This window comes from Trachemys scripta, chromosome 1 (genome assembly GCF_013100865.1).
Source record: "Trachemys scripta elegans isolate TJP31775 chromosome 1, CAS_Tse_1.0, whole genome shotgun sequence".
NCBI classification, from domain to species: Eukaryota; Metazoa; Chordata; order Testudines; family Emydidae; genus Trachemys; species Trachemys scripta.
In genome coordinates this window covers 128,400,663-128,426,006 of record NC_048298.1, presented here as the reverse complement: position 1 = coordinate 128,426,006, position 25,344 = coordinate 128,400,663, and the positions used below count along the sequence as shown (strand labels likewise).

Sequence of the window (25,344 nt, the reverse complement as noted above, 5' to 3'; positions counted from 1 at the left end):
CCCCGGCCAGCCCAACCTCAGCATGCTCAGGGGAGGAGGCGGGGAAGAGGCGGAGCCGGGGCAGGAATTTGGAGAAGGAGTTGGAATCGGGGCAGGGAGGGGGCGGAATTGGGGTAGGGACTTTGGGGAAGGGGTTGGAATGGTAGCAGGGACGGGGCAGGGCAGTGGTGGAGTCAGACGGGGCAGGGCTTGGGGCAGAAAGGTCAAACACCCACTGGCGCGAGCAGAAGTCGGCGCCTATGGTGGGAAGAACCCATTAAAGGTAGGAAGTTAATCTATATGAAAAGGTAAAGTTAAATATTTCATCAAATCCTAAAGGAGAAGGAAAACCTATCAGCATCTTGTGATGAAATGAAGTTTTTCTAATTGTCTCTGTCAGGAATAACCATTATTACAAAATAGACAGATAAGTTAGTGGCAGATCCTGTGTATATAAGTTGTTTTCTACTGAGTTAGATGTATTAACGTATTTCTATTAAAGATGAGCAACAAAGGAGAAAATAGTTGAGTTTGTGTCTTTTTCTTCCTTTATGATGTATAAGGAACACATGAAAAGGATATTTCTGTTGTTATTTTGTTTTAAACTTGTTTTTTTCCTGGATGACCAGAGAACTAGTAAAATTATGAGCTAACAAGTACCAAGGAAATGAAACCTGAGCAATTAGACAGGGTTTTTGGTCAAACGTTTAAAAAAACCATGATTTGTTTTTGTTAACCTCTATTTCAGTCCAACATTAGGTAAACAGTTGGGAGGAAAACTCTCTTTGTTAATGATTCAACTTCCTGGCCATTCAATTAAAGGCTGAGAAAACTCCCATTCCAGGTCCTTCATCTTCCAATTACACCTCCAGGGCCATCCCTATCCATACACAAAGTACGCAGCTGCGTAGAGCACCAGGAAACTTGGCGCACCACATTTTTGGTGCCCCGCGCAGCTGCGTGCTGCTCCAGCCCCTGCTCCGCCTCTTCCCCCGTCCCTGCTCTGCCCCAGCCTCACCCCCACTCCCCTGAAAACTGCTGCAGGGGTCGGGCCTGCACTCACTGTGTGGTAAGTAGAGTGACCCAGCCCCAGCCTGCTTCGTTCCGCTAGCTTCTAGCCGTGCCCCCAGCAAGTGCTGAGGGGCGGTTCCCCCTGCCCCCCAAGGCTGGAAGCCAGGGGAGCAGAGCGGAGCAGGCTGGGGCCAGGGGGCAGTTCCCCCCTGCTTCCCAGACCCCTCGCTCCATGGAGGCTTGGGGCCAGCCCCCCGCGCAGATGCCCCCCCTGCAGGGGGCTGTATAGGGCACCAAAATGGCTAGGGATGGCCCTGGAGACCTCCAGCAAGAAACAGCAAAGACCAAACTTGATGTTTCTAATATTTTAAGGTTAAAAAGAGGCAGAAAAAAATCTTTTAAAATATCTCTCAGGTCTTTTTTATAATTCCTAACACAGCAAAAAAGATACAAACCATTTAGTTTTCCTGTTCTGGAAACCTTTCTATATTGTGCTGTCAGATTATGAACTACCAAAGCCATAGGAACACTTGGAAATGTAGCACCTTCATATTGTTAAATATACCTTCTTTTATGTTATTCCTATACAAGAGTTGTAGAGACATTATCACTAAAATCTTTACAAGCCTAATAAATATAAAGTTTTGTAAGAAAATGTTTCTGCATATACTATCATTTGTTTGGCTGCTGGTTTATAAATACCATAAACAATTCAATGTTTGTCTGTACTCTCAGCAAACCTCTAATCTCAGTTTTAAGCAAACAAAGTTTCAAAAGCACTACTAAATTAAATCACAAACAAATGCAGTAGATTGCAACCTGGTCTACACTACAAAGTTTTGCTGGTGTAGCTATGACAGCAAGGAGTGTGGGGAAAAGATCAGCAACCCTCCCGCCTCCAGCCAACATAGCTGCACCGGCAAACCTTACCACCACCACCTATGCAGACACAGTGATGCTGACAAAAGCATGCTTCTATTGGCTTAGCTAATATAGTCATATAGCCGTGCATTCAAAGAACTCCTCTGGCAGCTTAAGCTGAGTCTCTGCTAGTGGGTTCGGCCAAAATAGTTATACCCGCTAAGTCTCTCAGCTCCAAGTACTTTACTCATTTAGGACTTGGGGCTGCTCACATTCATGTCAATGGGAGTTTTGCCACTGACTTCAGCATGTGCAGAATCAGGCCCTCATTGGCCAATTGACTTGTCTATAACTAACACAGACTTGCACTGGTTTAGCTGAGCCAAAAACATATATGACTTGTGGGTTTTGGTAAATGTGAAAAGTTAGCAGTCTGCCTTACACACTCATATCATCTTGGGAAATGAAGTGAATTTCTGGGCTATCATGGCGTGTTAAATTTATACAGAGCTAAACAAACATTATCTCATTCTGAAGGGCAATAACCTTAAGACAACTATAGGCTTTTCTGTGCCAAGTGACTAATGGTACAAGTGGAAATTTTAAATTTAATCCCTTAAGAGATCCTTTAGGGAGACATATTTGGAATGCCAAAACTAATGGGTTTGTATTGCTGTTCACTTATTCATGAAATAGGAAATATCACACTATTGAAATAAAAACTACATGAGTAATTGTTTCTTCTTTTGGACACAAATAAAATGATTCAGCTAAAATCTATGCAATAATTTTACATTTAGAGAATATTTACATTAGAAAGGAAATCTTGGATTTAAAATGGCTAGATAATTTAATGTGCTTTGAAGGGAACATTAAACAGGCAAATTCTTGGTGTGAAAGTTTTCCACATCTGACAATAAAAAGCTCTGAGTCCAGCTAGAAATCCTGAACATTTCAAATAGCACATTAGTCCCTTCAGGAACTTTGTCTTTGAATATGGCAGTTCTTTGGAGGACATTTTTTATTCCAGGATGAAAGTATACATTACAGCTGGGGAGTCATGGGATTTTACTATTAAAAAATGACTGGGGATAAAATTTTCAAAGGTGCCTAAGTGACTTAGGCACATTGGGTCCAAAAGAGATTTAGGCACTTTAGAGCTGAAAGTCAATGGGGCTTAAGCTCCAAAGTGCCTAAGTCCCTTTTGAAAATGGGATTCAAACACTCCTAAGTAACTTAGGCACTTTTGAAAATGTTACCCGTAGACTCAAATCTTTGGAGCTACTGTGAATTTTGTCTAAAAAGGCATGGAACACTGCGCTTTATAAATGCAGCCTAATGTATGCATTTGCCCTTCATATTTTTGTACAGCAGTTAGAAAGCATGAAAGTGCCTCACCTTGGCTCTAGGCACTTGTAATCAAAATAAGCATATAAATCAGTCACTTTTCTTGTGCAGAGCTCAACTATACTGGCTGCAGTAGCTTTTATGGCCACTTCCCTAGTGTGGATTGGTGAGGCTTGGTCAGTGAATCCATGTTGTTGTGGATCCAGAGTTCTTACTCTTGCCCTATCCCTGCCGTGCCTGGACTCCTCTCCTCTGTAGACTGCTATGGAACAGTGCTCCATGCTGTGCAGGGGTAGAAAGACCACGTGCATAACCCCCTCCCCCATGCAGCAAGGCCGTACCAGTTCCACTGCATTCCGTGCCTTTTCCATGGCCTTCGAATTGGGCGGGAGGGTTTGGCTCTTAGTGATTTTGCTTGATCAAAGGGCCATCATTTTTTCCTATCTTCCTTCCACATGAAAACAATTCCCCTCCCACACACACATCTAAGAGGTACAGTGCCATTCTAGCAAAACTCATCATAGGGCAAGCCCTGCAGTAACTACTCTAATCACATGGAAAGCTGTGAAGTCAAAAAGCAGCAGAGCATCTTCTCCCCCTACTGTGTGTGGGTGGAGGGGAGGGTCATTTCCCAGAGGCTCTCTTTTCAGCAACCGGCCACTCCAGCACCACCGCTGGGTCCCTCATCTCTGCGTGTTTGAGTGGGAGTACTCTCACTCTCTCTGAGCCAAGGCACAGCTCACACAATATCAATTGTTCCTGTTCACACACTCAAAATCAAGAGCAAATGCTATGTATTAGGTTTTTTTTCTACATCTGCCTGGGCTCAGAACCCAACCCAGAAGCTTGAGGTTAGCCAGAGAATAGACTAAATGTCCTAAAGTTTGTTCAGATTCAGCTTATTTTTCCAGACTCCCTCCTCCCCAGTTCAGAAAGGTTTGGAAATTGGAAACCAGTCTGGGCCTCTCCCTGGTAAAACATTATAATTTTTTCCAGCAGACAGTCCCACGCTATGGCCCCAATCCTGCAAACATGCCCGTTCTTAGCTTTAAGCAGGCAAGCAGTCCCACTGCTCATGCCTATAACTGTTTGCAGGATTAGTGCCTGTATATCAGTTTGACCCCATCTATTTTTGTGGTGGCATGGAGTCACAGGATGATTGGCCCTAAGGGGAGATGGGGCCAGCCATGCCATAAATAATTGGCTGCTTCCCATCCTCTTTCTTGAGTATCTTTGAGAGTTTTTCTGGTTCTCGTATAAATCACTGGGGCCCCAGGCCGCTTCCTTTGAAGTACCCAGCCTTCTGCAGACCCTGGCTCAGGGCCTTCCACAGGAGCCTATCCACTGCTTATGGTTGCACACCCCAGTCTGATCTCTCTCAGCCCTTTTATAATGTTTGGGTGTCTATTAATCTATCATCTTAGTCCTGTCCCCTCAAGCTGAAAAGATGCTAATTAATTATGACACAGGTGTGGCTGGCCCCCATCTCCCATTAAAGCAACTAGTCACCCTGTGACACATGGCCCGTTCTTCTGCATGGTCTCCTTCAAGGATATGCTATTCAGAGCCGCACACATCAGTTGTTATTATCAGTATATATATATATATATATATATATATATATAACAACCTGATGTGTGTTTGTGTGTATATATATTATATATATATATTATGGTACATATAAATTTCTACCAAACAGGTTCAGCCATTTACAAGAATGAGACTAGGGAAAAATATGTTTGCCTGGATCTGGTGACCTAGTCTTTAAAAAGCTCTAGTGCCCCTATACCTTGGAGCAGGGACTTAAATTTGTCAGAGGATGGCCGCTGTTTCAGGAATGAGCCTTCTGCCATCTCTGTGAAAATCTGCCCAAATTTGGCCAAGTTATAAGCCTTTGAAAAATCAATTTCTACATGCTCAGTAGAAACGACTTAGTTTTCAGCAACTAAATTCCCAATATTCCATCCATACTGGGCATGCTCCAGATAGGGACTGAGCAGGACTTTCCCTGAAATTGCAGCTCTTGGCTGCTGCAGACGGTGACAAGCCCAGGCGCCTGAACTGAGAGCAGGTCAACTGCCTCTCCTGTGCTTTAAATGACCCCCCTGCTGGGCCAGGCAATGTGGAGGAAGAAGCTGGTTGATTCAAATTCAGAAATGGTAAGAGTCAGACCTGAGTGGAGGGGGTAGAGGAAGTAGATTAGGATAAGGAACCTAATGGGAAGAGACTGGGAGCGGAAGATGGAAGTGGTCCTGGGAGAAGAGGGAAACTGGGACTGGGAGTTTGGGGGGAAGAGGGAAACTGGCTAGCAAGGAGACTGGGATGGTGAACAAATAAGAGGGCAGGAGGAGGAAAGATACACTTGACAAAGAGATGGGTTTGCAAGAGGAGAACTGGGACTAGCTGGACAAAGAGACTGGAACAAAAATCCCAGGGAGAGAGACTGGGATTGGAGAACATTGGTAGGGACAGGGAGATGACTAGAAACCAGGAGCAGGGAGATGACTAGAAACCAGGGTTGGGGAGAGAAACAGATTAGATGAGGAGCCAGGAAGGTCCTGCAGAAAAAATAATATGTGATCACGTAATTAAAGACTGCATCAGAATACATACACATAATAGGGCTGAATTAAGGTTGCCCAGGCATCTGTAATTCTGGTATTTCCTAGCTTTAAAGTGTTTAATTTTGCAAGCATAATTAATATTATTTTTAATGGCTTGTGTTCTATATATATGTGTGTGTTTGATGTATATATGTACACAATTATATGTTTACCATATTTGTAATGTGTAAGATGCATTTGTACTTATAATTAAGGCTATGTTTTAGTCACAGGTACTTTTAGTAAAAGTCATGGACAGGTTACAATCAGTAAACAAAAATTCACGGCCCATCACCTGTCCATGACTTGTACTGGACCCCTGACTAAATCTTGGAAGTGCCGCAGGTGCTCGTGGGGGGAACTGCGGGTGCTGGGGGTGGTGGCCCAGGGGGCGCCGTGGGTGATGAGGGGAGGAGGAGTTGGCGGGGCTGGCAGGCTCCCTACCCGGCTTCTCGGAAGCAACAACATGTCCCTCCCTAAGCTCCTAGCTCCACGCACTGCCAGCTCCACAGCTCCCTTTGGCTGGGAACCGCTGCCAATGGAAGCTGCGAGGGCCATGCCTGTGGGCAGAGGCAGAGCTAGGAGTTGAGGGAGGGACATGTTGCTGCTTCCGGGGAGCCCCCCAAGGAAAGCATGGCCCAGAGCCCTCAACCCCTCCCGCATCCTAGCCCCCAACACCCCCCCCACACACACACACATACCCAAACTCCTCTTGCTGCTGTTTGGGAGAGGATTGGCTCGAGACTGCCCCGGATCTAGCCACACTGCCTAATGCAGAAATCACAGAGGTGACAGAAAGTCACAGAATCCGTGACTTCCTTGACTGCCATAACAAACTCACAACCTTATTTGTAATCCATCTGAAAATATCTGTATGTCTGAAAGACATGTATGTCTTCTTATGAAAAAAGCTTAAATATTAAACATATTAATTATAATTTGAAATATTTTAATTCTAATTTTAAGATTTGTTTTTTTCAAGTCAATGTATTTAGTACTAAAAATGAAAGGAAAAGATATTGAAAATATGAGGAAAAATCAAAACTGTTTTAATCTATAACTATATCTTTCAATATTTTGCATGTCGCCATGCAAAATCTCTATAGAGATGTGTGAGCTCCCACTTGCTGACATTTGTGAGATGCTATCACAACTAAGGGCATGTCTACATTGCCGTTGGAGGTGTTATTGCAGCACACGGAGGCATATCCATGAGAGTTTTAATCTAGGCAGCATGGCTAAAAACAGCAGTGAAGCCACAGTGTGCAGAGGCTTTCGCGTGGGCTATACCAACCCGCCTAGAACCCTGGATACATACTCAGCTTCCTAGGCCACACCAGGATCTGTGCCACTGTGTCTCCACTGCTATTTTTAGCCATGCTAGACAATTAACGGTCATGCAGATGTGCATACCTGAGCTGCAATCACACCTGTCATTGCAGAGTAGACATAAGCTAAGAAAGGGCCCTTTGAGCCTTCAGGAATGTTAGAGGGAGAGCGATGCCAGAATTTCTCGTAGGAGCTTCCAGGCAATGTAGATCTGCTGCACCACCCTTAAAAAAGCCAGCTCTCTCCTTTCTTTGCACCCAGCGAACCGCATGCCCTAGTGTGAAGGGAGTGGGGGGAGCACAGCCATAGCACCTAGGGCAGGGGTTATCTCCTCATGCGACTCTTAGGGTACGTCGTCACTACCCGCCATATCAGCGGGTAGCAATCGATTTATCAGGGATCGATATATCATGTCTCGTTAAGATGTTATATATCGATCCCCGAACGCGCTCACCGTCGACTCCAGAATTCCACCAAAGCGAGCGGCGGTAGCGCAGTCGACGGGGGAGCTGCGGCCATCGATCCCGCGCCGTCTGGACCCCAGGTAATTCGATCCAAGATACTTTGACTTCAGCTACGCTATTCACGTAGCTGAAGTTGCGTATCTTGGATCGATTCCCCCCCCCAGTGTAGACCAGCCCTTAGTCCTCCTTCATCTTGTGCTCATATACAAAGGCTGGCCAAAGACCCCTTCTGTGTCCTTGTACACCATCTGGCCAGAATCCAGCCCTAAATTATTTGAGACTATGAATTTTGATTTTGATAAAGAACAAGTATAAATTCATCTCAATTCAAGCAACTTTGGATTCCTCCTCAGGTTGTAGCTCTGTGTTCCATTCATCAGTACATTTCCTGAACACATTGTCGGTCCTGGGGGAAAAAAACACGTATATGCAAAATAAGTTACTCACATGGACATGTCCAGCGGCAGCCACAGGTTTCCTCAGTTTTAACAGCAGGGAGATTATTCTGACATGTAGGTCTTGGCATCTTCGCACAATTAATTCGGTGACTCTCCAGAACCGTGTGGCCACCTGGTAAGCATGTCACAGAGTGACAACTATCCAGTAATGTCCATTTGTCACCGGGCTATACAAGAAGACATGCTGCTATTAAAATAGGGTTTGATGCAAGAAAAGAAAATTCAAACAACACGTGGAAGCCTCCACATAGCAGCTACCAGACTGTGTTCCATAACCTAAAACTAGCAAGTAAAGTGACACTGCCAGCAGTGCTGTTCAAAATAGCCTTGGATAATTAAACAATAGAATGCAACGTATTAGGGAGTTCATGGGCATGAGAAAGTTAATATAGAAACATCGCAAGAAATAGATTCTGAAATTCCATGCAAAGGACAATAGTCTATAATGAGGGATGCTTTGCTGGAAGAGCATGAAATATCTGGTACTTTTGTCTATTGTTAGCAGAGCAGCCCTGCAGCACACATGGACAACACAGTCAATAAAGAATTTCCCAGTGCTTTTCTTTAAATACCAATGCCTTTGGTTTTCATGAGTGTAAAATTATTTTGGAAAGTATTCTGAACACAGATGCTCATAGCACAGCAGGAATTAATGAGAGTTGTTTCAAGCTAGTAAAACAAAAGCCCCTTTTCTGAAGGCTTGGAATCGCTGGGTTATTTTACCTACAGTCCTGAACCCTTAAAAATTCCACCCATCCTGAAGGGGATCTGCTGCCCTGCAGGGTGAATGTTATTAGATAACCACGGTGTTCATGTAAAATAAAAAGGATACTCTCTTCCTGCAGGACAGTTGGAATTTTAAGGCTCCAGGGCAATACCCTCTTAACCTCTGAGTAAGGCTATGTCCTCACTACGGGGGGGTGGGGTCAATTTAAGATACGAAAATTCAGCTACGCGAATAGTGTAGCTGAATTCGACGTATCGGAGCCGACTTACCCCGCTGTGAGGATGGCGGCAAATTGACCTCCGCGGCTCCCTCATCGACAGCGCTTATTCCTACCTCCGCTGGTGGAGTAGAAGCGTCGATTCAGGGATCGATTGTCGCGTCCTGACGAGACGCGATAATTCGATCCCCGAGAGATCGATTTCTACCTGCTGATTCAGGTGGGTAGTGTAAACCTGCCCTAAGTGGTGTAAACACAACCTGTGTTCAATCCTCCACTGAGCACTCTAACTCCAATCCTGCAAAGCATTTAAGCACGAGTAGTTCTGTTGACCTGCATGCCAAATCATTCAGCATCTTGCAGAAATGAGCCCTAAATTCCCAGAAATATCATCCCCAAAACGCATGCTTCCAAGACTCAACACCCCTAACTGACTAGTCCTTCAATGGGTGAGAGAATATCTTTTATTGGACCAACTTCCAATAATAGATATTACTTCACTCACCTTGTCTCTCTAATATCTTGGAACCAACATGGTTATCACAACACTGCATACAATCCTTCAGTGTCAGTCCTAGATGTTCTACTAGGAATAAAGACAGTGATTCTAAAAGCTGGATGACAGCACCCCAGATTCATAAGCATAAAGAGCATGGGGAAGAAAGGATGGTGACTATCTAGATAGGCTACCTTAAGGCTTCTCCGTTTCTGCTCTTCTCTAGTATTCATGAGAGTGAATAGCAAGGTGACAAAATATCTGGGTTAGACACAGCATAATTCATGGTCTATTCTTGGCACTAGTGTGCAAACCAGGAATAATGCTTTAAAAGTATTTTTCTACAGCTCTGAGCTATGGGATACCATTAGTTCTAAAAGAGAACTGCCAGATTTGCAGTCATAAATATTGGGAGTACATATTAAATATGAGTGCATTTCCCTAGGCATGCTTTGTAGGTCTTAGGACTTTGAAAAGATTTCATTATAGCAAATGTCTCTTAAAAGTTGTCTAAGATTTTTCAGGCTTGAGAGCCTAGGGGAAGCTATAAAATAAATAAAAGTAATGTGAGGAGTTTTAAATATGGAAAAAATATTTAGGTAGTAAGATATGACATGTTTTTTAATTATACTCTCCTCTCTCTCTCTCTCTCTCAACCCATTGGAAGTAAAGCAACTGGAAGGGTACGTAGACAGCTGTGCACATCTGGCAAAAAAGGCTTTTTGGTTTTCATATTTCTTTAATTATTTTTATTTAACCCATTTACAGGAAACCTATCACAAAGCATCTACGAGCTGTACAATAAAACCAAAGCACAACACATTAAAAAAATCAATTAAAAGAACTGTCCAGACACAGCCAAGGAATCTGGCACAGTGGGAAACCCAGTGACCCTCAAAGCAACAAACAGCGGCTAATTCCCAACTGATGTGGAAACATTGGAGGGGGGAAATGAGATAGAAAGCATGTGCGTGCACACACACAAAACACATATACCAATAGCAGAGGCTCCAGAATGGTCAAGGATAAATCATCTGAAATAGATGTGATTCCCAGAATGCCAGACGACGACCCAGGCACACTTCCTCTCAGAGGGAGCTCCATATCTATTTATTTAGATTTATACACTCATTCTATAACTGAGGATCCTCAGCTCAGAATGCCCGGCACCTTCACTGAACTCATGAACAGATAGCTCTTTATTATTATTATTATTAGGGTTTTATCACCAAGGGTTGATCTACACTAGAAAAGTTCTCTTGGCATAACTATATCGGTTAGAAGAGTTATATCTTACCAATATAGCTATATCTAGTCTGGATACAGTTATATTGGTATAAAGGTGTCTTATAATGGCTTAGGTTTCAGAGTGGTGGCTGTGTTAATCTGTATCAGCAAAAACAACGAGGAGTACTTGTGGCACCTTAGAGACTAACAAATGTTAACGCCCTTCCTGCAGCAACCCACTTAGCACCTTGTAGATCAGGCATAAGGTCCCATCCTATCAGAATTTAGGAAGGAATCCTAAATCTGCATTGATAAGGGCTTGCTCCTGCAGGGATGTGGATGAGTGTTGCGAGAGGGCAGTCCTGTGCTACAGATGGAGCTGCCGAAGATGCTGCTTTTGTTCTTCATGAGCCAATAAGATGAAAGAAGAGAGATGGGAGCAGGTGCTGTAGACTGGTGGTTGAGCAACAACTCTAGGCCCAAAACACATCGGAAGGCATTGAGAAGCTGACTATGAGGGATAGTATTTTATTAGCAGTGTCCAGGGGGTTGCTTTCAGCCTCTGGTGCCCCACACTGCTATCAGGTTTTTAATGGCAAGTCTACCTCAGTTTCCCCTTTGTTTGGCTAATCACCATTTAGCCCCATGTCTATTATTGTCTCATTATGACTCCAGACAGAATATTAATAGTCTCCTCCCACCTCTCCCAGCATGTTCCTCCTCACCATGTTAAAATCTCTTGAGTCAGGAGGCAAGTAACCCTTGTGAAGAGTCAACAGTCTCAGGCCTCTTTGCTCCACAGTGTTTGGCTCCTATAACTACCTCTGCTCTCAATGTCTTCTAAAAGCCACTATTCCTGGCTGGCAGTAGGAATAACAGAAGATCCTTAAAAAGGCCACCACTCCAATGCAGGGTACAATTTCAGATAGGCTGGTGCTTGGCCTTTCTTCTTGCAGGGCATGTGGAACCCATAATTTTTGCCTGCAATTTTTCTCTAGCAAAATGAATTATAGGTGTAAATCTGAGTATTTGATCTTCTAACTTCAGGCTTTGCATCTGCGGCTAGGTAGGTAGAGGTATAAATATGGAAATTTCAAATATGGATGCAAAAAATTAATGTGCAAATTTTGCCGACAAATTGGAGGCTGCCCTTGTGATAATTTGGGTCATCATTTATATTAAATGGTTTGCATTTAGCTTTGTTTGGACTAGGAATAATGATGATTTTTTTACCTTGAGCCAGCTATCGCCACTTAGCACCTAATGAACATGCAGTTTAACAATTTTGTTATGATGTTGGCTTCTGGGAGTCAATACTATGAGGCAGCAGTGATTTAAAAACACACCTTTTTCTGAGTCTAGACATATTCAAAAGGACTTATGCTCTGTCCACATCCTGTCTTTCTAAGATTATGCCTACACTAGGAAAAAAAGTATATTTGAATATGTTAACTAGCAGAGACAAGGCAATTATAGTTTTAATACATTAACTGATTAAGATGAACCCCAGGATGGAGTTTACAGTGCTTGTCTACACTTAAAACACTATGACGCCACAGCTGCACCACTGTAGCATTTCAGTGTAGACACTACCTATGCAGACATGAGGGGTTCTCCCATCAGCGTAGGTAATCCACCTCCCTGAGTCCCTGTCTACATAGGGACTTGGGTCAGCTTAACTATGGCACTCAAGGGTGCAGATTTTTCACACACCTGAGCAATGCAGTTATGCCGAACTAATTTTCTAGTGTAGACTGGGCCTTGGACCCTACCAGATGATGCATGGATTAGTAGAAGCCTTTCCACTCAAGCACTGAGGCTTTGTCATCACTGCTTTAAAAAGGTCCCTTTTACAGCAAAACAACAAATATGCACTAGTTTTGGTGGAGACAGGGCACCTGTAGTGTTTACTACAAGGTAGTTCAGCAAAGTCAGTGGTATACTTCTCCATCTGGCCCCCATTGCCTACTTTAAGTCATGACAAATCTAAATGGTCTTGTCTCCTTCACATTTTCACAGCGGGCTAAAAACCACACCTTTCTGTCAGGGAAGACGAGCCCTGAGTGCTAGTGCTTTGGCTCTGTGTGCACCTCCTTGAACACTGCTCAGCACACTACAGGATCAAGTACCATCGGGGAGAAAAAATATGGGGAACGCGCTCCTATTGTTCTATTTAGTAAACGAATATTTGCATTCTCAGCGATCATTACTGAAGAACAATTAATATTGTTCAACACTTTCTGAGGCAGAGCACATACATAGACATTCATGTTCCAGTGCAGACGCTCTACAATATTTTACTTGAAAGGGAGATGGAGGATACAAAAAAATACACTTACTCTCCTTTTATTCCCATCCTCATCTATACATTCTCCAGCGGGCTCTGAAAGAGAAAAAGACATATATTTGGCTTATCTCTCAGCTGTCCAGGATCTTAGATCAAATCCACTAAAATATCGATTCCATCTTTTAAAATGTAACTCAGACTAAGAGATTTTCTTGTTTTATACCCTGTGAATTCGTCCCTGAGGACCGCACGCATCTGCCCAAAATGTTTGCCAGAAATTGGGAATGAGTGACAGGGGATGGACCACTTGATGATTACCTGTTCTGTTCATTCCCTCAGAAGCGCCTGGCATTGGCCACTGTCGAAAGACAGGATACTGGGCTAGATGGACCTTTGGTCTGATCCAGTATGGCTGTTCTTACATTATGTTCTTACAAGAGGAGATCACAGAATAGACAAAGCCGGTTACTAGTAGCATCATCTCCCATTCGCACACTGTCTTTAATCCCAAAGCACTTTACAAACAATCTGCATGAATAGCAGTTCCGATAGACTCATATAGACTTGACCACACGCTCAGTGATTAACATGTGATAATATAGTATATGGTATATTTACCAAATAGAGACAAGTAAAGAGCATGGCCCCAATTCAACTAAATACTTAAGCATGCAAGTAGTCCCACTGATTTCAATGAGAATATTCACATGCTTAAATTTAGGCATACTCTGCTCTGATTCTATGGTGATGGGCAGCAATCTAAAATCCTAAAACAGATATTCTTAAAGTACCTTATTGAACTGGAGCCTCTACATGCATGTGTACAAACACACACAAACACACAATGAAACAAGGAGAATATATGAATATAGGACTCGTGGATTCCTAGATCACCAGGCCAGAAGGGAACACTATGATCATCTAGTTTGACCTCCTGTATAAAACAGGCCATCGGAATTCCCTGAATTAATTTCTGTTAATTAATGGGGTACTGTGGCATAATGGTTTGGTTGGCATGTGTTTGGGATGTCCCCATTCCTCATAAGTAGCAAACCTTTCATACCATACTACACTATTCAGGGGCGGCTCTACGTATTTTGCCACCCCAAGCATGGCAGGCAGGCGGCTTTTCACAGCATGCCTGCGGGAGGTCCACTGGTAACATGGATTCGGCGGCATGCCTGAGGGAGGTCCACCGGTCCCGCGCCTTCGGCATACCCGCTGCCGAATTGCCGCCGAAGCCGCGGGACCAGCGTACCTCCCATTGGCATGCCGCCGAAGGCTCCCTGACTGCCGCCCCCAGAGCGACCAGCAGGCCACCCCCCGTGGCTTGCCGCCCCAGGCACGCGCTTGCTGCCCTGGTGCCTGGAGCCGCCCCTGACACTACTCCAGGATATATCATCTATATGTCTCATATTTTACAGGAGCAGTATTGTATTTTGCAAATATTTGAGAAAGCTTTTAAATCTTTTTGATCAGTATTGTTTATGGTATGCTTCCACCTGTAATGCCAGGCTCTCTTAGTACAATTACTCCAGGAAGGGGTAACTTATTTACTTTAAGAAACTTCTAAAAAATGATACAAGATAACTTTCCTGTTCAGAACAATGGCATACTTTTAAGGTCTAATATCTCAGTATCTACCACTGATAAAAGCAAGAGCCAAATTGTTCAGACTTAGGTGCCTGACTTTAGGCATTCAAGCTTGAGTCTTTAGTCCAAAAGCCTTGACCCAATGGAAGGGGGAGATACCAGCTATATAATAGCGTACAGCTCCTGTTTCCAGTCCTTACAGGTCATATAAGTTGCAATAAGAAAATGATCACTGGTTTCAGCTTCCTGTTCCCCATCCTGGGCCTTGAGGGGAAGCAATTTTGGGAAAGAAATCCCACATTTTATAGGGGCAGGGTGGAGGAAATATGTCTTTGAAAGCTCACTGTTTAACAAGAAAATGGCAGCTACTTGAGAGATATTAAAATGCCAGATGTCATCTCAGTGGAGATGGATTAAATATCTATACGCCAGATCCTGTCCCCGCCCCCAAACACACCTGATTTACATGCAGCAGTACTTTACTCTGCAAATAGTCCCATTAATTTCAATGGGACTTCTCATGCAGTAAAGTACTATTCAGCAAGGGTAAAGCTGGCAAATGTTTATACAGCACCTAGAACAACTGGGGCCTGGTCCATGACTGGGGCACTTATGTGCTACCACAGTACAAATAAATACCAATAATAATATGGTCCTATATAGTGACTGACTTGGGGCTTAACAGTAGTAAAATATTGCCCAGAAATAAAACCAGTTCCTGAGAATGTGGCAAAATATACACAGATGAATTAACTATGTTTTACACAATGATTTTTTTCTGGTCTTGTTCCTGGATAAAGTCCTTATTTGGTTTATTGCTCAGTTTTAATTATCTGAAATCTTTATGGATATATAGCCCTCAGTGGATAAACTTGCACAGAAAAATTTATGTTCTGGACTCCTCATTCACAAAGGGCCTGATTCTGCCTCCTTTTCTTAAGTTACATAATATCCCATTCTGCCACTTCTTCCATTGACATCTTTGGGATTACTGACACAGCATGGCATTATTCTAGGGGAGTAAAGGTGGTGTAATTAGGCTCCACAATTACACACTTGGATTTCTGCACAGAAGCCGTAGGTACAGAAGTTCTGATCTTTGTAACTTTCGTATACAAACATGGCTAGCTGCATCAGTGCTCCCTGCCATGTCCTCTTGCTAGAGGCAGACGCTCAACATAGCAGGAGATATCAGACCAGGTAGCAACCTCTTCCCCTTAGTAGGGGGACAGTCATTAATAGAGCCTGTTTACTTTTCCATGAAACTAAGGCCTGGTTTTCACTTAAAACTTAGGCTGACATAGCTATGGCATTCAGGGGTGTGAAAAATCCCTCCCTAGAGCACCACAGTTATGCTGACCTAACACCCGATGTAGGTGCAGCAAGGTCAATTAAAGAATGCTTCCATCAGCCTAGACATTGCTGCTTGGAGAAGTGGAGTTCCTACAAGGATGGAAAAATCCCTTCCATCGCTGTAGTCTGGTCTACACTATGGTGTTCTAGTGACATAGCTATGGCACTGTAGCTATGCCACTATAGTTCCCATAGCATACACACACTCTCAGGAAACCCAGGTACTTTGTTGATTTGTCTGTTTGAAGGCCAAGTAGGACATCTGCTGAAGTCTATTTTCCTCTAAAATGTACTATTATCTGTCTAGAAGAACAATAACACAGACCTAAGTGTCCTCAATAAACCAATTTTTAAGCAATCAAATGGGTTAAAAATGCAAAGAGTGTGTGTGTATACACATGCACATATATGCACATACACCCACATGCATAGGCTGCCCTTACTATGTCAATTTTGTCTAATACTACTACTACTACCTAGCTTTATATATTGCTTTTCATCCAAGGATCTTGTAGCACTATTTACAGGAGGTCAATGTCATTATTCCCATTTTACAGAAGGGTAAACAGAGTCAGAGGGAGGGTTAATGATTTGCCCAAAGTCACCCAAGTTGCCTCAGTATAATGTGAAATTTTACTATACTGAAAATACATATGGTGAAATCCTGGCTCCGGTGAAGTCAATGGCAAAACTCCCATTGATTTCAATGGGGCCATGATTTCACGCACAGAGAATAGTACAAGTACTCAGGTAATCTTGTCTACGGCAACTGGAAAGTTTTCAAAGGTGACCAATATATAAAGGCTTCACTTTGCCAGTCTCAGGAGCATAACGCAGCAGTTCTTTAACATCTAAATGTATGTTATGGCAATGTACAACTATAGTTGAGGATAGAAAGTGATATGAATGAAATCCAAATCTGGAACAACAGGGACATTTAATTAGGCAGAATGAGTAAGTCAGATTTGACCCTTAGATCACAGATAAGAATGCAAAAAGTTCCGAGGGATCTTCAATGGCCCCAAGTGATCAGAACTTTGGTTTTACATCTCACCCTAGAGCTGGCACCCCCACTAACAAACTTCCCCCTAACACCATGCTTGGGCTATTTTTCTTCAGCAGGGAAGCAATGTCCCATGGAGAGTCGTCAATGCCAACCAATACACTATGGCTTTCCTTGGTGGTCTTTCATCCAAGTAGTGATCCATCCTGTGTATTGATAAGATCCACAGCCTAAAGGGACAGGGCTAAAGTTAAAAATGCTCTCTGAAAGCTCCTGAAGTAGAATAGTAGTTAGTACTATGCTGGAAACATTCAGAATCAGTCACCATACTAAGTGACTCTGGCTGTACCGATGAGAACTCAAGTAGAATGTCAATGAAACACCGTCTGACTAGGTATCATTTGGCTGACATCTGGAAATGAGAAAATTGATGGGCTTTTGTCTGAAATTAGCTAAAGATTAAGGTCATGAAAGGAGTAGGAAAATACTTCTGAATATTGTACAAAGTACGTTGTCTTCATCGTTTCTGGTGGTTGTTTTTCTGGCTCAAGTTATAAAACTACATGAAACTTACCCGTGCACAGTTTATTGACAAATGCATCATCCAAGGTGACCATCTTGGGAAGGTCTTCAAATCGTCTTAGCTTAATGATCTTGTCAGTAGCAGATTGGCCAGCTAACGTCCTCAGCTGCTCTTCATCGTATCTATCTCCAACTCCAATTGGGAACAATGACACCCCTGGGAAATGGGAAGCAGGTTTTAAAAGTGTAATGGAAAAGAAGGGAGCCTCCTTGCCTTTGATTTGCACTTTCGAGTAGAATTCTAACAGTTAATTTCAAGTATTATTCATATTATTCCCTCCCTATAGGCTGAAGGCAATTCAGCACATATATTACTATGTTCTAAATCACTGTAATAGTTATTATGAGATTTATAGTTACAATAACCACTGTAAGATCATGCAAGGTCAACATGAAGAAGCTGGAGACATTCAGAAAATGTTTAAAAGAACTAAAGCTTTGATCATTGGGGACATGCTGTTTTCTTTGTTTCAACACATTTAATTAAAAATAACAACACTGAGCATTTAGATCGTGTTTTACATCAGTAGATTATAAAGTAATTTGTAAAGGAGGATGTTGTTATTTCCATTTTACAGGTGAGGAAACTCAGATACAGAGAGGTGAAATGCCTATGGTCACACAAGTTATAAAGCCCCATACAGTATATACTGATGCACTTACAGGATGTATAAGTTATGGCAGAATTTGAGCTACTGTTTCTTACTCTGTTTATGAACCTTGCAAGAACTATCTCGATGTAATGGGGTCTAAATTTATGACATTTAAATATTGCCACTGTAATCCAGTCGAATCCACAATGGCACTGAGAGAGTGAAAGGCTGTAAATGGAGTGAGGCCTATGTTTACTAAGTTTCAAACAACAGGTCTGTACTTGCATTACCCCAAAGTTTAGGGGCATCTGGATCTCGGGGTTTTGTTAAGACCTATCTCTACCAAATAGTAAACAATCACATTGAATCACCGCACTCATAACATCATGCCAATGTTTGGATTTCTTTACTCTCCATCCGAGCTTATTACTTAAAAAATTAAGCAAATCAGTAAAATTAGTGGAAAAGTGATAAAATTTACTGTTGATGCTTGCAGAATATGCAGCAGAGTCCATTGGATCCTCTGATTTCTCTGATACAATGATCACTGCTATCTTTGATGCACTGGGTCTTCCTCCATGGGCTTCAGACATAGCATGCTGAACTGCAAAATTTACTGCTTCACCTAGAAGCAAATTAAAAGATATATGAAAGAAGCAATAAATCACTTTCAAAAAGGCTGTAAAAATAAAGCTTCAGTAGTGGATGATGGATAGGGGAAATGCTCTTTTCCAAAGCATTTTTAATGTCTCTCTTTTTTACCATCCTATAAAGCCTCTGTCAGCTTTAGAATTCCACTGCTACCTCCCTATATTGAAGGTTTTTCCTAGCTTCCATAGTCTGAAATAATGGGTGTTTTACTGCCCTTCCCCTGACTTAACCACTGGTGTAAAGCATGTCTTTTGCCTTGAGGATCACCTTGTCTGGGAGTATTACCGTGCCATTGGTTGGGTAGAAGAAAGGAAAGAGGAGGTATCCAAAAGGAACATGTCTTTTATAACCCACCTATTTTTCCTTTCTGTGGAGAAACAGTGACATCCAGTGGATGATTACATACACCAAAACTATAATCACCAGGGTATACTATACTGTATTTGTCACCGGCACAATTCCCAGAAAAGATCTAGTGTGTTCCTGGTTTGTTTAACTTTTGCTATAACTGCAAGGAAGTATATTTTTCCTGATTTCTATCTGCAATTTCTCTGAAATCTGGAAGCTTCAGACTAATCTGGACTATAGCCAAACAAATGCTGCAAAAAAGGATTCATGGAATTCTGTTCAAATGAAAATCACAAATTGGCTTAGATAACATTCATTGTTTCTCTTATTCAATATCTCTGAATATTCACTCAAGCAAAGTTCAGAAAGAGAAAGTATTGCAAATACTTGTACTCAGATATATGTTTGCAAATACTTGTACTCAGATATATGTTTGCANGCAAATACTTGTACTCAGATATATGTTTGCAAATACTTGTACTCAGATATATGTTTGCAGGGGGTATTCACTTTGGAAATGATCATATGCAGCTTTCTTGAAAGCTCTTTTGGGTTTGGGAGTAGAGTGACCAGAGAGCAAGTGTGAAAAATTGGGACACTTTGATTTTCTAGTTGCTTATACAGTAACGCCTCACTTAACGTTGTAGTTCTGTTCCTGAAAAATGTGACTTTAAGCGAAATAATGTTAAGCGAATCCAATTTCCCCATAAGAATTAATGTAAATGGGGGGAAGACGGGGGTTAGGTTCCAGGGATTTTTTTTTTTTGGCCAGACAAAAGGCATTATATACATTTTAAACAAGCAATTTAACATGGGTATAAGTTTGAAACAATTTTAAAGAAACAATTTAATATTACAATCATCTGAAGGTGCTATAAGTTAGGAGAAGCACGTTGCGCAGCCTCAGCGGCAACTTCCCCTACTGTGCAAGCATCCAGGGCGGGGGACTCAACCCTAGGCCTGCTCAATGCACCCCTTCCCCCAAGTCCCCACCCTTAACCTGCCTCTTCTCTCCCCCTACCTCCTCCCCCTTTACTCCACACCCGCGTCCTCACTCCTCCCGCCTCCCTCCTCTGCCTCCTGCCTGTGGTAATCAGCTGGTTTGTGGAGTTCAGGAGGCAGGAAGGAGTGGGGAGGAGTGAGGACTTGGCGCGCAGGCTTCCCCTCCCTCCCCTGCCTCCTGAATGCAGCAAACCAGCTGATTGCTGCGGGCAGGAGGTGGGGGAAGCAGGGGGAAGGCACTGATCCGTGGGGTCCGCCAGCGGGCAGGAGACGTGGGGGGGGGCGTAGGGGAGCTGATGGGGGGCTGCCAGTTGTGGACAAAGCAGGCAGCCAAACGACGTTATAGCGAAGCATTGCATGACTTTAAACTAGCATGTTCTGTAATGGAACAGGGACATAAGATCGAAAGAACGTTAAGTGAGAGGACGTTAAGTGGGGAGTTATTGTATAAGGCAAAGCCTTTAATATCAGTATGTCTGGTTACCCTATTTGGAAGTCACCAGTTTAGAGAGCAGAAATGATACCATATGACTTATATAACACTTATAACAAGGTGAATAGTGGGTTAAGAATAATCAGTACTTGAAACTACAGTTGCAGGGAATAGTTTATGAGCAGTCCCCAAGGCAGAAAATATTTTTGCACAAGCATTCACTGAATAATTTTGAATAACAAACACGTTCATAAAATATAGGAAGCCTGGTCACATATAATCCACCAAGAGGACACCGGAACAGCTCTCATGCTTAAACTCCTTTGATTTAATGGCCTCTGCATCATGCCCCCAACAATTGTTTCATTAGCGGAGACAGAGCTCCTTTTCTCAAATTACTGAAAGCAAGGGCAGCCTCTAGGAAGCCCACTCAGCATATTGGTTATTGCTAGCCTGGCAGCAGCAGGTGATGTCTCTGCAGAGCTACAGGGTAGGAAATCATGCTTTCGAGAGGTCCTAAGAAGCATCAGGCTTCATATATGTGCCTGGAGAGTTCTAAGATGTTCATCTGAACTCTCCCACCTCTCATCTCACAGCCCTGCTTCAGGAGGGTCTTCTCCTTCCCTCAAACAAGATGTCTTCCATCCACCTGATTCTCCAAGATCCCCTACTCCCTAGACAACTTACAGCTTCCCTGCCCCCCTTATCTCAGCTACTGGCCCTCTTTTCCCATGTTACCAGCAATGTGTTATTCCTTCCCCACCAAGGCTTGGCACCCAACAAGCACTGCCTCTCCACATTGGTACATGGCCTGCCAGAAGAGCTGAGACCCACCAGCGAGGGCCAGCAAATCCCATCAGATTTACTGCAGTCTTGAGTTCCAAAGTGGCCATACTTTACAGTGACCAGAAACCTCCTTCCTCCTGGCACAGCTGCCTCCACTGGCAATCTTCTGACCCTTGAAAACTGCCCAGTCCCCAAGTATGAGCCAGAGTCCTATGTGTATCTGAAGCACCAGCTTGACCACAATCTCTGCCATACATGCTTTTGCTTTTTAGTAACTACCATAGGTAGGCTGGAAGGGTGGTAGAAACGGAACATGGCAAGTGTGACAGACCCAGACCAGTGCAGTACAGGAGTCTGGTAGAGGGCAAATATACTGGTCACTAGATGAGTAGTTTTCTGTTCCCTGAGTGACCAGAGCAGGGGCTGCACTAGAGTAATCAGGAACCTGCTAGAACCAGTTAAGGCAGGCAGGCTAATTAGGACATCTGGAGCCAATTAAGAAGAAGCTGCTAGAATCAATTAAGGCAGGCTAATCAGGGCACCTGGGCTTTAAAAAGGAGCTCACTTCAGTTTGAGGTGTGAGTGTGAGGAGCTGGGAGCAAGAGGTGCAAGGAGCTGAGAGTGAGAGGGTGTGCTGCTGGAGGACTGAGGAGCACAAGCATTATCAGACACCAGAAGGAAGGTCCTGTGGTGAGACTAAGGAAGGTGTTTGGAGGAGGCCATGGGGAAGTAGCCCAGGGAGTTGTAGCTGTCATGCAGCTGTTACAGGAGGCACTATAGACAGCTGCAGTCCACAAGGCCCTGGACTGGAACCCGGAGTAGAGGGCAGGCCCAGGTTCCCCCCAAACCTCCCAATTGACCTGAACTGTGGGTTCTTCCAGAGGGAAAGGACTCTAGGCTGTTCCCCCAATCCACACGGTGAATCTCTGAGGCAAGAAAATCTGCCAATAAGCGCAAGACCCACCAAGATAGAGAAGGAACTTTGTCACACAAGCTATTTATAACTAATAGATATAACAAAATATAAGGACAGAATTAACATGAAAATTTCTGTTTCCATCCCCCAGAGTCCTCCTTGCTGCTTAATAACCCTGAAGATTCATTTATTTTGACCTGTCTCTGATAAAACACTCCTCTACTCATCCTCAAAGCAAGCCATCTTCCAGGCAGATGAAAACAATAAACTGGGGGCGGGGGTAGACCCACCAACCTCTTGGTTGTTCTATGAAAGACTTTTTGGTTTCTGTTTCCTTTTTTATATATATAAGAAAATCAAGTTTTCCACAGATTTATTTCAATGGAAACCAAAAACCAGATTGTTACAAGATATAACACAATAGAAAATCCTTTTCAGTTTACCAAATTTTCGGTGGATATTCCCACCCACCGCCCCTTTCTGGACCACATCTAGAGAAGGGAATCACATAGATGTAAGCGAGAAATACCAATCACAAAGCACGTGGGCTAGCCCAGAGATCAGAGACAGATTTTTTGCATAGTACCTGTGTTGATACCAACCATTGATCCAGCATTTCTGAATGTTGTTTTAAGGTGCATTAGAATGGGGCAACAACCCTGCATTTTCAGATCCATGAAGGACATTATAAATGTTCACATTAAAATGACAAACATAAAGTACTGTGGTAAATCAAGGCTTAGACACTTCAGTGATGGGCACTATAGAAAACTCTAAGTTCAATAGAAATCGTCCCAACTACTCTTGCATGGTAAAGCCAAGAAATCTTTTTCTTTAAAGAAAATATGGGAATGACCAAATATATACTATTTATTAATGACATCGGGTGTAATCCTAGCTCCACTGAAGTCAATGGGAGTTTTGCTCATAGTCAAGGGATTTCACTCATACTGTTTTTCTTCTCTGGGGAAACAAAACAAAACACAGCAATTTACTTGCATGTTCCTTAGGCCCAGACTAGTAGACAACACGTTGCCACAAATTGGCCATTATTGTAAGTTATCCTAGGCCTGTTACTAAATATATGGCTTATTATTTCAAATGGTTTGTGTTTCCTATGAATATATAAATATAAAAAAATAACTTCAATAACTGTATGTATTTTTGGTGCTAGACTCACAGCCTATGAAAAATAGATGTGGAAGTCTTCAATGCTAAAGGCCTTCATTACATACTGCGGGGGGGGGGGGGAAGCATCATGTAACACTTACACAATATGCAAATACCCATAGAGGATTGTGGAGTGTGATGGGACAAACCCAGAATACCCCTGCACTACGAGTGTTGCAGCATGCGTCTCCACTGCTTCTGGAGGTAATAGGCCCACTTCTGGCCTCTGCAGGCATAATGGCCGGCATTTTGAACACATGGAGATCTAAATTTGGGCTTCTAAATTCTGAACTATAAGATCTGATTTTCAAAAGTGCTCAATTAGCTCCCAGAAACTTTTTCACTGAAGTCAATGGAAGCTACTGGGTACTCAGCATCTTTGAAAATGATCCCACTGAGGCCTGATCTATACTACAAAGTCAGGTCGACATACAGTCGTCTTGCTTCGATCTATGTGTGCACGTGTCTACGCTCAGGCCATGTCTATGCTACAAACTGTGATCAACAAAAGTTATGTACAGTACAGCTACCAAAGTTTGTATATCGCCTGGGGGCCTGCATGCTTGGCTGCTTGCATGACCACTGCACATGTTCACCAGGAGTGCTTGTGTCGATGTAAAGTGGAGTGCCCCTCAGGCAAGTAGCCCACTGTGCCACATGCTGCCATCCAGCACAATGCATTTTGGGAAAATTTTGCAAAGTGCTGTGGGATAGAAATGACTTGCAGAGGGATCTCAGGGAGCTAGAGGTCAAGTTCCCAGGATGCAACTTTCTCCATTCCATAATGCCACCCATATCCCATAGATTCCATGCCTTTTTAAAAAAAAAAATCCCACAAACCCATCTCTGACAGAAGCATGGAGCCCAATGATTCTCCTGTATTTGAAGACCTGCAGGAAGTACCACAAGAATGGGGGACATGACGATTTCTTCAAGGACAGTTTGTTGAGGTACATAGCAAAATATAATTCATGGTTGGTGGTGGTGTTCACGGAGCAGCTGCAGACAGTCAAGCGCTACTTCTGGGCCTGAGAAATGAGCACTGACTGGTGGGATCACATCATATTGCAAGTTTGGGATGATGATCAGAGGCTGCAGAACTTTCAGATGTGAAAGGCTACATTCCTGGATCTGTGCGCTGAGCTCACCCCAGCCCTCCAGCGCAAGGGACATCAGAACGAGAGCTGTACTGACAGTAGAGAAGCAAGCGGCGATCACATTGTGGAAACTTGCAATGCCAGATTGCTACCAGTCAGTGGGAAATCATTTTGGAATTGGAAAATTCACTGTGGAGGCCGTTGTCATGCAAGTGCGTAGGGCCATTACTTGTCTCTAGCTATGCAGGACTGTTACTTTTGGCAACGTGCAGGTCACAGTGGATGGATTTGAAGCAGTGGAGTTCCTGAACTGAGGTGGGGTGATAGCATGCATATATTCATTTAGGCAGCAGCCCACTTTGCCTTAGAATACATCAAAAGAAAGGGCTACTTTTTTATGGTTATGCAAACATTGGTGGATCACTGGTAGTGCTTCAGAGAGCAGTATGGGCTGGTCAGAGAAGGTGCATGATGCTCCCATCTTTAAGAACACTGGATTGTTTAGAAAGCTGAAAGAGGGGACGTTCTTTCCCAACCAGCAGATTATCATTGGCGATATTGAAATGGCAAGAATGATTCTAGGGAACCCAGCCTACCTATTGCTCCCCTTGTTTATGAAGCCATACACTGGCCACCACAACAGCACCCAGGAAAGAGTCAACTACTGGTTCAGGAGGTCCAGAATGAGAGCTGAATGTGCTTTTGATTGAAGGGATTCTGGCTAGGATTCTAGATTGGATCTCATGAGAAAAATATCCCAACGCTTATAGCTGCCTGTTGTGTCCTGCATAATGAGGCAAAAGCTACCGCT

At 43.2% G+C, this 25,344-nt stretch overlaps 1 protein-coding gene across 1 annotated transcript in view; it reads right to left on the bottom strand.

The window, feature by feature from the left end:
• The window catches only part of VWF (von Willebrand factor), a 246,104-nt gene that overhangs the window by 67,641 nt on the left and 153,119 nt on the right, over positions 1 to 25,344 (bottom strand). Inside the window, exons 31-34 of the mRNA XM_034784806.1 lie at positions 18,612 to 18,755; positions 17,530 to 17,694; positions 13,059 to 13,102; positions 8,042 to 8,219 (exon numbers count right to left, since the gene is read on the bottom strand). Of these exons, the coding sequence (XP_034640697.1) occupies positions 8,042 to 8,219; positions 13,059 to 13,102; positions 17,530 to 17,694; positions 18,612 to 18,755 (531 nt within the window). The remainder of the gene's footprint in view (positions 1 to 8,041; positions 8,220 to 13,058; positions 13,103 to 17,529; positions 17,695 to 18,611; positions 18,756 to 25,344) is intronic.